Raw genomic sequence first — 17,825 nt, forward strand, 5'->3', positions numbered from 1 at the left:
TGTAATATTTTGGTAAAATAGTAACTGATAAACCAGCATACATACCAGAGGTGGTTTTTTTGTGTTTTTTTTCCAAAATATGTTTTGAAACATCAGAAGAAAAATAACACAATGTCAATGATTGCAAACTGATCTCACTTTCACATTTACTGGTACAAACATGCAAACCATAAAAACCATATACATTCACACATAGTTTTTTTATTTTATTTTAAATAATGGAATTAAAAATTCTACCAAAAAATGACACAGTGAAAAATGCTACCAGAATACAACATTCCAGAGATGTTTTCAGTTTTATTATTTACATCCTTTGGACTACTCACTGGCATATCAGGATACAGTAAATGCATCCTTAACTGGAAGCTAAAAAAACAACCACCCAAAAACCCCTGAAAATCTCAACAGTGAACAACTACTCAGCACATGACAACACAAAATTTATGACAAGAAAACCATTAAGATTTCTCACTTTATTCAGGATGATGAAACAAGAATACAACAAAGCAGCATACCATGAACAATGCACAGCACACTGCATGGTCTAAAACAAAAGAACTCATGCTTGTAAGAATGATACGAGACAGAGATGAAAAGAAAAAAGCTCAAAACATGTTACAATACGATTGAGCACATTTTCACGATACTAGAGTCCAAAACACTGTGACACATTAAAATCAGCATGAAGAATGGAAGCGATGAAGCCAACATCAATTGATAATCTTGCTCAGAACAAACTCTTAGAATCCAGCAGACATGAACTCGCAGACTTCCAACATTATTATATTATTATTGGTACTTATATTGTGCCTATCCATAATCCTCAATCAGAAACTAAGTGATTTACTTAGCCATCTGCACAACTGACTGCCTACCCAGGAAGAGCCAACTGAGAGCTGCCTCTAGGCGCACATCATTTGTTTACTGTGTCATTCGGTCATGCTTCAGTCCCACACACATACATGAAAATAAGAGTGCAATTTTACTACAAAATTTACCAGGGATGGGATATTCTTTTGTTACAATGAGGTTTTTTTATATATCTAGTAAGTGCATGCTGCATATGGGACCACAGTTTATGTATTGTCAGAAAGGCATGTTCAGACCACCACTCAAGGTCTCATGGAGTGGGAGAAAATTCTGGCAAGTGAGGGCTTTGATCCTGCACACTCAGATCTTGTTTACTAGGCAGGCTCATACTGACTAGGCCAACACTCCAATATCATGGTTAACATTAAGTACAGTCTGACAATACACGAACTGAAGAAGGGCAAATAAATTGTGACATTCATCAGCAGGGAGAAAAGCTGTATGACAGACATAAACCCATCATCATCCAGTTTACACTGCAGGTCCAGCCAACCACAAACACTTGGAGATATGAATACACGTGATAATCAACATCTGGCCAAAACCTGATATTATTGACACCACTGTAAGTGCAATTAAATCATGTACTCTTGACCCATACTTCAATGCTGTAAAGACAGTGCTTCCAGTGAACACACAAACACTGAAAATGGAGATGCCCCAGACTGTATACCTTTTTCTACCTACAATCTCATTAATTTCATATTATTATTATTATAATTAAAACAAGATGATGAAAGACATGCAGGCAATTTTCTGAACAGAATATCAATATAAAATGAACTAAAGTTTTTAGTCATTTTCACTAACTAGTAATATTCAGCCCCATTCCATTGTACATTCCATTCTTCAAATTTAATGCTCGTTTCCAAACTTGCAGGGAAAAAATAAAGATAATGGCTATTTAGGCTGAGTCATTCATTTTCTTGCCCCCTTTTTTTTTCTCCTTTCAAAATCTGCCATCTTCTGCTTCTGACTAAATCATCATTAGAAAAAAAAAAAGGTAGTAGCTATCTAGACCGTGTCATTCTTTTTCTTGTTCATAATTTTTCATGTCAAACTGCTAATTTCTTTCCCATCATGTTCAGATTGCCACCTCTAACACTGAAAGATATGGGAGATTGTTATAAGATTTCTATAACAAAGACTGCCTCAGCAACCAGAAATTTTCAACTTTTTTTATGATAACTTTTTGTGCTGATTCAACTGTTATAAAAAGGGGGTAAAATAGAAAGGTGACGATGAAAACTGGTCTACAAAATCTTAATATAAGGAAGTCACAAACACTCTATTTCAGTCAAATCTTGGGCCAGTTTGAAACTTCCCAACACTTAAAAAAAAAAGAAAAAAAAGAGACTAATGATGTTCCAGTATGTGCACTTCGAGATCGTTTTGTTTTCAATATGTCAAAACAAGCACATGGGACACAACTGAATCCATGACTTGACAGAATTTTCAGTATGTTCATTTAACAATTAAAAAAAAAAATGTTAATGTTGTGATGGTTATGCATCAGTTTTATGGTTGATTTCATCAAATAAAAAGAAGTGACTGCAATGTCACTACTTCATTCATCCATTGCCTATCAGTTTTACCATTCTTTCACAGTACAACCACCACCATCGTCATTTTGATGATTCTGCTGTTGTAACACTGGGGGGTTCTGATTATAAAGATGTGATATAGCTGCCCAGGCGATGGAAGGGAAAGGTATAGACAGCAGGGACAGGGAAGGGGTCAGTACGGTAAAACATATGATGTAGTGTATAAATAACTAGGGATCAGTCTGCACCTTCTCGGAACTGAAACTGTTCCATAGTCAATGACAAGATCAAGTTTGATAAAAACTGAAGACAAGCTTTATCAAACTTTTTCTACGCTGCCAAATAATGTTCCTGACCTCTGATCCCTCATCCTGCAAAGCACATCATCATCATGGGAATGGCTGGAAAGGTCTATTCATATCTATCAATCTCTCAAATTTGTTTCCCAGGCCACTTACTATTGCCGATAAAAATGCCAAGTTTACTACAAGCGCACTCACACAAACATGGATATCCAAAACCAAGTAGTTACTTTGTATACATACGTTAATCAACAAAAATTGGTGTAGAAAACTTTCCGTAGGAAAAGAAGCCAGGATTTCCATAGAGAAACTTACCATGACCATCACATATGTCACAAAATTGTTCCCATGTACTGCTGTCTGTCCCCCTGATCTATTTTCCAAGACATTCTGATTAAAAAACACAAACAAAAATATCTGAAGAATATGAACGGAAGACATGCTTGCTGGCTGTGCTGCAGGACTCAAATTACTTAAGTGATCTAAATCATTGTCTGCTTACAAAAGCTTTTCCTTTCTCAAGTTCCCAGAAACACTTTTTCCTCCTGTTTACAACAGGCACTACAGGGCAGCAGCATTGAACACAAAAAGACAAATTTAAGCCTCACATTATTTTCATTATTCTTGTTGCTTATAGTCCAGCCGACCGCACAGGGCCATATCAGGACCGTCAAACCATACAAATGCTCAACCGCATCATGACATAACTGTCACATCTACATAAAAACACTGAGGCAAACCCACATAAGTCCATGACACAGTATCCCAACCATTTAGCTCCTTACAGCAAATAAGACTAGGCCATGCTGAGGACACCAGTCATTCCGCTTATCATTCCCAGATTGCAAAAAAATTGTAAAAAAGGAAAAAAACAATACTTCAAAGCCGAAAAAAACAATAATTCAAAGCCAAATAAAAAATACATTAAAAAATGCCGTAATAGGCAAATAACACTGCAGAATGGGCAGCTAGTGCCCATCCCAATGTTAACATCTCACTACCTAATCGCCAGAGCAAAACAGCACAGATAGTACATCATAGACTGCTGAAGAGTGAAAAAAAAATGTCCAGGCTTGCTTGAAAAAAGAAAGAGGAATGGACTGGGAAGACAGAAAAAGGAGACAACAGTGAAGAAAGAAAAAAAGGCAGAAACAAGGAGCGATAGAAAAGAGGAAATTTCTAGCACAGAATTTCCAGAAGATGGGGATGCTATTTATACTGAAAGACCCCAAGAATCCCCACAGGGGGAAACCTCACATGCTTGTCTTTCTCTGAGTTCCATATATGAACCACATTTCACAATATGATTATTCTTGTCAAATCAATTTCATGTCCACACTGACTTTTAAATCAAGTCAATAAATTATGCTTACGAACACTTTTCAAGTAAGATTTTGTGATCTACCACACTATTCAGAATTTCTTCTTCTACTGAATTTCTGGGCTCCAACTTCCACGTTCATTCCTCTCTACAAGTAGTTTTTTTCAGTTTCAGTTTCAGTTTCTCAAGGAGGCGTCACTGCGTTCGGACAAATCCATACACGCTACACCACATCTGTTGAGCAGATGCCTGACCAGCAGCATAACCCAACGCGCTTAGTCAGGCCTTGAGTGCATGCTTACATATTTGTGTACCTATGAAAGTGGATTTCATTTTACGTAATTTCGCCAGAGGACAACACTCTCGTTGCCATGGGTTCTTTTTCAGTGCGCCAAGTGCGTGCTGCACACGGGACCTCGGTTTATCGTCTCATCCGAAAGACTAGACGCTCAGTTTGATTTTCCAGTCAAACTTAGGAGAAAGGGCGAGAGCGGGATTCGAACCCACACCCTCACGGACTCTCTGTATTGGCAGCTGAGCGTCTTAACCATTCTGCCACCTTCCTCCTTTTTTTCATGCATGACCATCTAAACCCAGTTAGGTTTTACATGTAAAATCCCACTAATGTCTAAAAGTGAATGTGGGGAGTCGAAGCCTATGAACAAAGAAAAAGAAGAAGAAACCCAGTTATTCATGTAGCAGCATTCAGTTTTCAAGGAAATGCCTCTTCCGTGTGATTATGTTTCCATCCATAACCAACTTAATGCAGACATAGATTGCAGGAACTGCAATGAGCAGGTCCTATTTTCTGCCAGTGTAAATACATGAAATGGGTAAAGGCACAAACAGGTCTGCACATAAGATGTTGACCTTGGAGATGACCAAAAAAAAGAGAAAAAAACAAATCTCTCTTAACCCACAAGGCGCTACTACCAGAAATCAAACTCGAGATCTCTAGATTCAAAGTCAAACACTCTAACAGGTATAGCACCTATCATTCAAGCATTTTCACTGTAAACATACCACTCACTTACCAGAAAATGTGAACTGCATCATAACCCATTCTCACAGTTTGTATTTTCGTCACTAGCATAAATAAGACAATCATTTCTGTCACCAATAATGACACAAGTTGTCAGACAAAACCATTTTTTACCTGAAACTACTGCCCCCCCCCCCTCCCCCCCACCCCAACAAAACAGTTGAGATGACTCCTCCAGCAGGTTCACAACACAGATTACACACACATATAAAACTTTTTTTTAAATGACAACCAAAGCTGCATTCCTTGAGGGTTACATTTCTTCTCGAAGAGCGTCCTGCAGTCGGCGCCGTGCTTCAACGACCCTCTGCTCCTGTCGCTGGATGTCCTCCTCGGACACCAGAATGTGCTGGATGTGGGGCTGGCTGGTGTCAATGTTCACCCCAGGGTTCTTCTGGATCTGGGAGCGGCTGTTGCTCTGGCCTGTCACCGGCACATTGTTCAGGTGAAGGGAAGCTGACACGCTTTGTAGCACGCTCTCTGTGGTCAGCTCTGGGCCAACACCTGCATCAAATAAACTCACTTAAATCCTGTTGCTTACAGCCTAGCAACCATTACTTAAATTAATTTGCTTACAGCCCAGCAACCGTCACGAGAATTAATCTTCTTCGTTTGTGGGCTGCAACTCCCATGTTCCCTCCCATGTACACATTCTTTTACATGTATGACCATTTTTACCCCGCCATGTAGGCAGTCATACTCTGCCTTCGGGGGTACTTAATGATCCACACATTGCCCACCTCATAACATACTGTTACCAGAAATGATGTATGGAATACAACTGCCACGCCATAGTGATTGGTACAATCGCCACCCCTTCCATAAGATGAAATGATAGCCAAGATCCCATGTGTAGCATGCACTTACCTTATGTAAAAAAAAAAAAATGTTTAAAGCATGGCAACAAAAGAAAAAATCAACTTTGAACAGAAAACAAAAACACCTGCAGGCAGAAAAAAAAAGGGTGGCACTGCACTGTAGCAATACATTCTGCCTTGGGACAGCAGCCCAAATTTAACACAGAGGAATCTGTTGTAACAAAGAGTAAAGAATATAATACAATACAGTACAATAAAATACCCGCCCCATACTAACCGTTCATATTGCGGGGGAGTTCCATGGACTGGATGGCCTCCTCTGTGCTGTCACAGGCCCGCAGGCCCTGCAGTCGTTTCTCCCAGAACAGCTGAAATGCACAAAGTGTCATTGCATTGTCTACAGGGCAAAAGATACCATCACATTATTTTCTACATCAGTATCAGTAGCTCAAGGAGGCGTGACTGCGGACAAATCCATATACGCTACACCACATCTGCCAAGCAGATGCCTGACCAGCAGCGTAACCCAACGCGCTTAGTCAGACCTTGAGAAAATAAATAAATAGATAAATAAATAAGAATTAAAAATAATAATAATAAAATAAAATAAATTAACAAAAAAACAAAAAACAACAAAAAAACAACAACAACAACAACAACAACAAAAGATGAAATAAAAAGAAATAAGTAAATAAATAACTATCCCACAGGGCTTCTATGTCAGCTCAAAGATCTTGGGGCTTCCAGGGACTCACCAGTCCAACCATAATCTTATGGTATCCCAAACTACCTTGAAAGGGCCACTCTCATACTGCAGATTCTAATCAAATCAGCAGTGGTACATACATACAAAGTCAGGTATATCTTCTTGTCATAATCCACTTGGTTTCTGGGCCAAGGAGTGACGAGAGACAACTCTAACTGATAAAGTGCACAGCTGTCAAAAAACAAAATACACACAAACACAAAAGAAAAAACAAACAAACAAAAAACAACATATGTCATCTATCATGTACCTGTCTGGGCTGTTCTTGAACACCATGTTTCAAGTCTGTTTTGGTTTTACTCTCTGGATTGTTACGTATAACTGTCACTGGCTGTTTGAAGATGGAAGCTGTCTGACGAATTGGTAGCACCAAGCTGGAGTCCACTCGAACTCCTGTGGGGACAGAAGCAGAATACATGTACGATGATGTGATATTATATACTGTTTCCAACTGAATTAATGAAATTAAAAGATATGTTATCTATTCACATTATCTAAACACATTTCATAAACAATTACAAATAAACATTTTGTTTAGAATATATAATAAATTAATACAAATATTCACGGAATTTATTTCAGACAAATTAAATCAGCGCATTCTTACAAATACAGTTTATCAAATAAATGTAAAACCACTGAAAAAAAATACTGACAAACTAATTAAAGTTTGCTAGAAAAAAGAATGGTTGAATGGTTTACTGATGCATTTTCATGATTATATCTTCTTATCATTTTCATTGCCTTTGTAAAGTTGATATATGAATGTCAACACCAAATGTCATCTAAAATGTGAAACACAGCAAGGCTGTGTTCAATGCTGGCATTAATCCTAGCTGGCTTGGAATAGCTGGATGACAGGCAACTCTTGGTAGCTTGGTGCCAGCAGCACATGCAACTACTCCCATAACAATTTAGGGAAAATATGTTGGGGGGAGGGCATTTTTTTGTTTTTGTCACCATTAATGGAAAATGCACCATCACTTCTGGTGAAAGAAGCATACAAATCAACATGCTGATTATGGATACTCTACTTGAACTTGTTGAAGAAGAACCATTGATTTCAAAACATGTCCTGTACTTGATGTCATTTGTAAATATAAAGTTTTATCAATTAAAATAATGAAATGATGCAACTCAAGCATGTTGAGTTTAGAATGATATATAAATATTAAAATCTGTATGTCAATCAAATAATTACAATAACTAATACTGTAATAGTAATAAACACTAAAGACAACATTCTTTACAATAAAATGACATTGGCTATCAAATTCAAATAACAATTCTTCTACATTTTATGGTAGGTGAAACTGAAATGAACTGATTTTTTTAATACGAAGATTAAGAAAAGTAGACTGAACTATATTAAGTAATTAACAATAATTAAAATTCTCATACCCCGAGCAAAATCAAATGCAGATCCCTTCTGTCTCTTGCTCTTACGAACAGCACTGTAGATCACTCGGCCAGTGCGGAAATCAAAGGCACTCAGGTCAAAGGTGTCTCCCAGCAAGCGAGCTAGCTGTGGCTTACTCCTGATCTTCTTACCATCTGGGCTGTGGATCAAAATGTAGTAAGTTTTATAAATAAATACATAAATGATAACACAAAAACAGTCCTTTTGTCCAAAATATAGCATGATAAATAAATGGATGTTGTCTTTTCATTACAAATTTATCAATAATTTCCTTTATACAAATGTAGATACAAATTTACAAACAAATTGGAAGGTTTCATTTCATGAAAGAATCTATTCAAATATATTAAGATTTTTTGTGTTGAAAGCTGCTGAAAGCCGAAGCCCATGATAGTGTGGTTCACTTATGTTCCTCTGTTGCTGAACTGGAGTAAGGCATGGATGGGAGTGGTACTGGTACAGTGGTTGTGGTACTGCTACTGTTTAGTGTTAGTCTGAATCGGTGTTTCTCGTGAAAAGTCACTGCTAGTGCAACGGCGCATTCTACATGTTCACTTGTTTTTAAAAATATGAAACATCAAAATGACTATAGGCCTAAAATGTATGTCATGCAAATATCTGCCTTCAAACTTCACTCAACTTATGAACTGTCTAAGGATACACAATAAAAGACATAAGTAATGCATCGTGACTATCTAGATAAAAAAAAATAAAACAAGTGAGAAATCACACGAATTTCAAACTGTTACGATGCATTACTTCAGTTTTTCATTGTGATCTAAATCAAAAATAAAATAAAATGAAAGTGCGAAATCGCACGAAATCGCATGAATTTCGAACTGTCACGATGCATTACTTCAGTTTATAAATTTCATTGTGGTTTCAAAAAAACAAAAAATTACCTGTAATAGTAAACGTCAGTTTTTCCAGCAGATAAACCAGACTGCCGAACAACTTCTTCTCGTTTCCATCCTGGTGGTAGGGCCATTATACTACGCTAGTTCTGATTAAAAAATGATGAAATATGACAAAACAAGATGTACGCCAACAAACCGTCTTCTGAACTCTTTATCTCTCGCTGAAATAAAAACGGAAGTAGTATCACTGACGCGATATCTAGTTTTCACCGGAAAGTTCTTTTATCATAGAAACCAAAATCAGCAATCACACTCTTGGTCAGCAATCCTGTATATGAATAAAAGCGTGAACTTTTGCGTCTTGAAACAAGACAAAGCACTCAGTTTCAAGCAAGTTCTGGCTGGCACTTTCCATCAATGGGCACGCAAGAGAGCACTTATTGATTACTTTCCGACGGGATGCTTGAGCAGGGGGGGTGTGGGGGGGGGGAGGGAACTGAGCTCTACTACTTAACAAAATCTCTTCCTTACTGTGTAGTTAGGATACATCAAGAGAAAAAGCACGCGCCGTGCGTGATACGAGTGTGTATGTGTGTGTGTGTGTGTGTGTGTGTGTTTCCCGGGTTAATGTGAAACTGAGCATACAACACGGGCATCATGATCCTTGACAAATGGAATGTGGAGCGGTGGCTTGTGCCGGGTAATGCAACCGACTAGGAAGCGAGTGTCCTGTACACAAATCGATATTGTTTCTCCGGCCCATGCCCCCATCCGGCCCGCTTCCCCACCCTACCCCCTCCGCTGAACCTTGAATTGTGGCCATGGTCTGGATGCTAGTCTTTCAGACAGACAGACTTCAGTTGACACACACGCATTACAGAGGAGGAGAGCACACACTGTATCATCTACCGAAAGAAAATAAAAACAGCGTTTTTATTTCTGGCCGAAATTAGTATCCATATAGCTTCTTTTTTTCTCTCTCTCTGTTGGTTTTTTTTTTTTTTTTGTTGTTGTTGTTTTGTTTTTTTTGTTTGTTTGTTTTGTTTTGTTTTTGTAACTGTGTTTAATATTGTGACGAGCAATGGAATTTACAGTTATTCGTAACTCACTGCATGTGTGAATGTCAGCTGAACGTTGCATGCGTGAACTGTAACTGATTGTGTGTGGGTGGGTGATAGGAAACACTGAGATTAATCAATGAAACGAATGAGTGATTACTCCTGTTTTTATTTCTGTTCGCCGGTTGTTTATATCGATGAAAACTGGTGTGCTGGTTTGAAATGGTCTCCGGCTGTTTGAGTCTCAGTTTCTGAATGCATGAGGTATCCAAGCACTCAATGCAAAAATTTATTTTCGTGGGCTCCAATCTCCACGCTGACCGTCGTTTCGACCCCTTTCATCAAGGATCAGGCATAAACTACCGACTTTTTCTCGTCTGTCTGAGCAGTTCGGGGGTTTCCCTTTTCCTGTGTTTCGTTCGTTTCGTTTATTTATTTATAGTCTGTTCATCTAAGATGATGATATTAGACTGAAAATAAATGATATTATTATTATCATTTGGAGTATTATCATTTCTATCATAATGATGATTGTTATTATTAATTAGAAATCGACATTTCTGTATATTCGAATGAAAAGGGGGGCGGTTGAGGTGGAGGGGACAAGGGGGAGGGGACTAAGAAAGGAAGAGAGAGAGAGACAGACAGACAGACAGAGAAAGAGAGAACAGAATGTGGAAAAGATAGAGTACAAAATCTAAAATGGAGAGGGTGAGTGTCAGTGATTGGAGAAAGAAAAAACATAATATTGGAAGGGTGTGTGTGAGAGGCGGGACGGGGGAAGCGGGATTAGGACCAAAAACAAAAATCTATAATCAAATATTGTATGCACTACTTCTGTAGATTATTATTTGAAAAGAGGTTCATGCCAGTGTAGGGACCTACAATAAACAACCAACTGGACTATTTAACACATAGCTAGCTAACTTTAATAAAGAATAGTTTGAAATATATAACTTTTTCCAAAAAATGTTAACATTTGAAACTGGTTAAACACGTGTTCCGTAATTTCTGGAGGCAAAAAAGGTTTCATTGCGTGTGTTTATGTTGTTATCCGGCAGTAGTATTTGCAAGTATTTTCTGCCGTTTGACTACATTGCCTAAGTGAGAGAATTATCTCACAGAATTCTCTCACATAGGCAATGTTGTCAAACAGAATTCTCTCACTTAGGGAATGTTGTCAAACAGAAAGTCCAAGATCACCTAAAAGATGGTTTGTGGAATGGTAGATTGTTCACTGGCCAGTAGAAATGATGTGTGTGTGTGTGTGTGTGTGTGTGTGTGTGTGTGTGCACGAATCGTGGTCTTAATGATCTGATCCCGTCGAATATAAACACCTTGAGGTCCTCATTTGTGTCAGTGGGCATGTGTTGGATCCACTTAGGTAGGCTTGATTACAAATTCCAAAGCTCACTGCATGCTGTTCATACACTGTGACATGTTCAACAGTCCCAACTTGAAACCCCCACCTCCACAACAGAGATGGATAGTAAGTGCAAGTGGTTAGATGGATCTGTGTCGGTGTGTGTCAGTCCACACAAGTAGGTATATCTACCTGTTTTCATCTGTGACCGTTGTTGATGACGTTCACACATACACACGTGAGAAAATAAACGCCTAGAGGTCCTTATGTGGATATGTATTGCCGATCCAGATAGGTTAGACTACATAATTATTCCAAAGCTTACTGTATGCTGTTCATACATGTTTAACAGCCCCAAACACTCCCCAACAGAGAGATAAGTGCAGGTGGTTGGGTGGATCTGTGTCGGTGTGTTGTCAACACAAGTATCTACCTGTTTTCGCTTGTGACCGTTGTTGACGTTCACACACGCATGCATCCACGCGCGCACACATACACACACGAGTTACAAAGAGAAAGCAAAACTCAGTAAGACCCAATGAGCGAGGTATCTGTTTATTTCACAACGCTGAAACAGGGGGGAAATCATTACAGCTTCAGGTCACATTATTTGTATGCGGTGCGTGCGTTTGTGTGCGTTAAAGAGAGAAATGCGTGCGAGAATGCGAGCGTGAATGCGAACGCACACGCGTATGTGTGTGTGTGTGTGTGTGTGTGTGTGTGTGTGTGTGTGTGTGTTTGGTGTACGCCTGAGTACATGACATAACATTAGAGAATAATCATCAATTCGTACATAAATCCTGGACAGAGTAAGACACGAACTACAAATAGGTAATGAGCAGAATAAATATGGGTGGCATGGGAGGGTCAGGGAAATATGGCACGGCTTCTTATATTTACACTGGGTTTTTTTTGTGTGTGTGTCAGTGTGTGTGTGTGTGTGTGTGTGTGTGTGCGCGCGCGCGCGCATGAACAATAAAATATGTCCAAACGTGTCCGAACAGTATGCACCCTGCTGTGTGCCCATTGTACGTTCCCGATGGACAAAGAGTAAAGTGATAATTGTAAGTCGCCCTTCACATGGATGAGTATTGTATTCTTCTTCTTCTGCGTTCGTGGGCTGCAACTCCCACGTTCACTCGTATGCACACGAGTGGGCTTTTACGTGTATGACCATTTTTTACCCCGCCATGTAGGCAACCATACTCCGTTTTCGGGGGTGTGCATGCTGGGTATGTTCTTGTTTCCATAACCCACGCTGACATGGATTAACGTGTGTATTTGATCTTCTGCTTGCATATACACACGAAGGGGGTTCAGGCACTAGCAGGTCTGCACATATGTTGACCTGGGAGATCGTAAAAATCTCCACCCTTTACCCACCAGGCGCCGTCACCGTGATTCGAACCCGGGACCCTCAGATTGACAGTCCAAGGCTTTAACCACTCGGCTATTGCGCCCGTCTGAGTATTGTCTGACGCGAAGAAAATTAACAAACTCTTTAATTACATGTCTTCACGTATTGCACTGAAAATCTGTGATTACACATACACAAAAAAACAAAAACATAAAAAAACCCGTTGTTGTTGTTGTTGTTTTACAAGTCCCCCCCCCCCTTTTTTTTTTTCAAGTTTCGAAATTCAAAGATGAACTGAGAAATCACTTCATATCATCATAATAAATGAAACAATTATTCAATATGCTCCCAAACAACTTGAATGCACATCGTCAATATGGTTCTGCAAGACTAAACAAAGGTAGTAAATCCTAACCGCACAGACATACATAGGTGTTCACATGCAAGCCCATAAAAATTATTTTTAAAAAAGGACAACGAAACGAGGTAAAGTTGTAATCAAATCTAAAAGACGACAGCACGCGTTTTACCCGCAACAATGTGATTCATTTTGCAGCACTAACAGAAAGAATGGTCTATAGTGACAGAGATGTATACCTGAAAACAGGGCACAGTGTGGGTCGGATTACAGGAGAGCTGATGTTAGCAGGACGAAAAAAAATTTAATGGTAAAAGAAATACAAAGGATATGGGAGAGAGAGAGAGAGAAAACAGATTTTAACATAATGATAAAAAGGCACAAAAAAGACGAAATATCAAGCAAGTCAAGTAAATGATGGAAGTGGGTACAAAAAGAAAAGAATTGTGGGCAACACACAAAAAAAAAATGTTTCAGTTCGATCTCAGATGAACTTTCCGAAGCGTATCACACAGACACAGAGATAATCTTTAAAACTGCAACAGTAACAACTTTGAGTTCTCTATATATGCATTTGAATAGGTACATTTAGTCATTACAGCAATCGACAGTATTTTGATGAGGATATAATACAAGAACATGGATAAATCCAAACAGAGAATAAACAGTGAAATAATATATATATATATATATATATATATATATATAGCTTCCACCTCCAATTCACTGACCTCCCACCCCCTCCAACAGATCCACGTCCTCCCAGTGATCAGTCAAACGTCTAAGCGTTTATATATTTATCTGGGAGTGGAGTGATGGCCTAGAGGTAACGCGTCCGCCTAGGAAGCGAGAGAATCTGAGCGCGCTGGTTCGAATCACGGCTCAGCCGCCGATATTTTCTCCCCCTCCACTAGACCTTGAATGGTGGGACGATAAACCGAGGTTCCGTGTGCAGCATGCACTGAGCACACGTAAAAGAACCCACGGCAACGAAAGGGTTGTTCCTGGCAAAATTCTGTAGCAAAATCCACTTCGATAGGAAAAACAAATAAAAACTGCACGCAGGAATAAATACAAAAAAATGGGTGGCACTGTCGTGTAGCGACACGCTCTCCCTGGGGAGAGCAGCCCGAATTTCACACAGAAAATCTGTTGTGATGAAAAGAAAAAAGAAAAAGAAATATGTTTACTTACTGCTCACCTCTTTGATATCATTACAGTCGTCGTCGTGATTGCTGAAAGTCCCAGGCAAACAAGCAACTGACTTAACGCATGTATTTTCCCAACAACACAAACATTAAAAAAAAAAAAATTTAAAGGAAAAACTGAAGAAAATATGTACAGTTCTAATGCACTTATATGTATATTGTTTGAAGGTAGGTGAATAGGTTTTTGCAATGCTCCGTATTATTCCGCTGAGCCAACCGAAATCGGATCAAATATACGCACTTCAGTGCAATGCATTAAGATCCGTGTTGGACTGTCTATTTACAAGTGTGCAGTATTATTTGAATCACAGACTGTCGTGGAAAATGTAGTTAAATCACTCAATGCGTCGATCACAACTGTCAAGTAAAATCTACCTCGCATGAGCAGCAGTTTCAAAGTGTCTTTTGAATGGATTGCAAACGAACTTTATTCCGAAAGAAAGAAATCAAGAAATTAATAAAATAAAGAAACATACAAACAAACCAATAAATAGAAGTCCAACACTACATAACTGCTTTCCTCAAACCACGCTATACATGAAAAGTCCAGTATAATCATCACAATCTAAAATGAGTATTCCCCTTACATCATATTATGGGTCACTGCCGCAGAAAAGGGGGTAAATGAAATTAAACACGACTTAAAATAGAATGTGACAGAGATCGACAAACGTAATAAATCATAAAGAGGAAAAGACAACTGGAGGGTGGTGGCAATGCAGAAAGCACAACGAACCAGCTGTACCTCAGCGCCCGAAAAAGAACAAAGCCGTGGCTTCTCAAGTCAACGCCTGAAAGACTCTAGTGTGTGCACTGAAACACCCACAGTTAGGTGGGGGAAAAAAAGAATGAAGAAAAGATTTATTGTTCCCTCCGAGAGGAAACGGAGGTCGCTGGGGAATGAAAAAAAAAGAAGAAGAAGGAAAGCCCACATGAACACCTCTCTTCTCCTTCTCCCCCCTCTGCACGCAGTACCCTTCTCCTCCTTCCCCCATCTCCTTGTAGCTGTTGTCCCTCACTGTCCGTGTCCCATATATATATACATATATATATAGTTAACTATGTACTGATGTCCGCCACAATGTACAAACATACGTAAAGTTGGATCACAATTCATACATTATTCCAGGGTGTTTAAAGCAAAACTCTGGAGTCACAGCTGAGTTATATCACAGGTTATATCGAATCAACAAGTATAATTTAATAACTCTCCACTGACAACTGAACTAATCTAGACAAAGAAGGTACAATGACTACATCCACAGCTACATATGTACAAGCAAAAAGGCGCTTTTCTCCATCAAAATAGATCGACATGCTCCAATATTTAGGGAACACCCCCCCACACACCCAACACCCCCCCGCCCCCCCCCAAAAAAAAGCTCATGCGAGCGTACATATATTTTAACCAAAATGGACACCGTGGTTTTTGTTTTGTTTTTGTTGTTTTTTTAGGCTTGCCACATACTATGTACATCAGGTAGGTGTGTTTCCGTACCGATGCATTACAAGAGGACAAAAGCGTTTTACAAAGCACTGAAAATATGCAGCTTCAAAAGAATTGCGACTGGAGCAAGTTGCTGACAAAATAACACAAGAAAACACTTTGCAAAAATTATTCCCGAAAAAAAGAAGAAGAAATAGAATAAAAGCACAAAATAAAACCACATCGTTCATCCGGCAGTTCTTCAAATTACAAAAGGACCCGAACACAAACACACAAAAGCAATCGCACGCGCGCACACACACAGATAAACACCGGTATGTCATTCTCTCTTTTCCTTTTTTTAAAGAATGAGGGAAGTTTGCTAAATTATATAACTAATAAGCGACACTGAAATCACGTGCAATGGAAACAGATAAGGAACAAGCCACAAGATATTACACCATGCAGTGAATGGTCTGCACCTGACGTTACTGGGGATGTGGGTGCCTGGGGGGAGCGGGGCGGGGGGAGGGGGTGCAGCAATTATTTGTGAATCCGGCACAAGGTATTAATGATCAGTAATACTAATTAATGGCCAGTTTACAAAACTGTCCATTCAGACAAAACACAGTAAAAACTTACACAAAACGATAGTCGAAGGAAACGAGCTTAACAGACTGACATAATGTACTCAGTTAAATCAACACAAAACAAAACATAGGGGAATTGAAGGAAATGAGAGCTCATCTCTAGCTACGGAAGATTCCTCCCCAAAGAGGGACCCAGAATTCCTCTTCACAAGACTGGGCTACAGCTTCCTCTCCAAAGGTACGGCAAGGGAAGAAACCAAAGTGCATCTCCAACAGTGGCGGAAGCCGAGGTCACACTTCTTAACACTGGAAATCGTGTGTGAAAATCCTGTGTGAATTAAGCGCTCTTCAGTTAAGAATACATACAAATATCGCGGCATGGGTTTGACAGACAACACATCCTGTAACTTCTGCTCTGTGTATAACCTGCCTATACCTAAATTTAAGCACTTCGACCAAATACTTTTCAACAAGAGAACCTTAAAACACTAATGCACAAACACACACACACCCTCTCTCTCTCAGGCACACACACACAAACACAGTCAAGCACGCACACACACACACATGGAATAATAACCACCAGTATATCACTCTCTTTTTCGTGAAAGAATAAGAATTGTGTAACCATGTAATTATTCCTAAACAGACTGGTGATGCAGTTACACCAGTTCAACAGAGGAGAAGAAAGCAGTTTGCCTAAAAACTACAAATGATATCTCCATAATGAGGAATCAAGAGTATCCACGTTTCGCCCCCCCCCCCCCCTCCCGACCCTCCCCCCCCCCACCCCAAGAAAAGGAATGGGCTTCAGTGTACCCTCCAAAGGAACACACCACTTTGTTTGAGAAGAGCAACATACACGCATACACACATGCATGCACGCACTCTCTCTCTCTCTCTCTCTCAAGCACACACACACACAAAACAGAATAACCACCGGTATGTCATTCTCTTTTTTTAAGAAAGAATGGGAAGTGTGTAACTATGCAATTATTCCTAAACAGACTGGTGACGCAGTTACACCAATTCAACAGATGAGATAGAAGAGGGGGACAGAGTTTGCCTAAAAACTATGAATGATTTCTCCATAATGAGGAATCCAGAGTACACCTCCCCCATTTGTCCCTAATCCGCTCCCCCCCACCCCCACTTCATCACACCGCAAAAGACAGACAAAAAGACTGGGCTTAACCGTTCTCTCCAATGGAACACCGCATGGCTTTGCTGGGGAAGAGCAACACACACACAAACAGCCTGAAGCACACACACAGACACACACCGTAATAATCACCGGTATACCATTCACATTTTTCTATTTATAGAAAGAATGGGAAGTGTGTGACTATGTAATTATTCCAAAACAGACTGGTGATGCAGTTACATCAATTCAACAGGAGAGATATAAGAGAGGAAAGCAGTTTGCCTGAAAACTATGAATGAATTCTCCATAATGAGGAAACCAGAGTATCCTCCCTTTGTCCCTCAATCTACCGTCCCGATCTCCATCACCCGACAAAAAAAG

General features: G+C 39.5%; 1 protein-coding gene across 1 annotated transcript; it reads right to left on the minus strand.

The window, feature by feature from the left end:
* Positions 1-193: 193 nt before the first annotated feature.
* Positions 194-9,165, minus strand: LOC143296939 (methyl-CpG-binding domain protein 2-like). Its single transcript, XM_076608975.1, has 5 exons — positions 8,986-9,165; positions 8,065-8,222; positions 6,914-7,056; positions 6,175-6,265; positions 194-5,583 (listed from the first exon to the last, which is right to left on the minus strand). Exons 1-5 carry the CDS (start codon positions 9,069-9,071, stop codon positions 5,333-5,335), a joined length of 729 nt encoding a protein of 242 aa, XP_076465090.1. The 5' UTR covers positions 9,072-9,165; the 3' UTR covers positions 194-5,332.
* Positions 9,166-17,825: the final 8,660 nt, after the last annotated feature.

This window comes from Babylonia areolata, chromosome 22 (assembly GCF_041734735.1).
Source record: "Babylonia areolata isolate BAREFJ2019XMU chromosome 22, ASM4173473v1, whole genome shotgun sequence".
Classification (NCBI taxonomy): domain Eukaryota; kingdom Metazoa; phylum Mollusca; class Gastropoda; order Neogastropoda; family Buccinidae; genus Babylonia; species Babylonia areolata.

Bases quoted from the DNA above. Each gene is read 5' to 3' on its own strand.
- LOC143296939 (XM_076608975.1), bottom strand. From the start codon at position 9,071: ATGGCCCTACCACCAGGATGGAAACGAGAAGAAGTTGTTCGGCAGTCT. The intron at 7,057-8,064 runs GTATGAGAATTT...CTGTCCCCACAG, and splicing joins TGCATTTGATTTTGCTCGGG to GAGTTCGAGTGGACTCCAGC. The intron at 5,584-6,174 runs GTTAGTATGGGG...TATTTGATGCAG, and splicing joins ACTCCCCCGCAATATGAACG to GTGTTGGCCCAGAGCTGACC.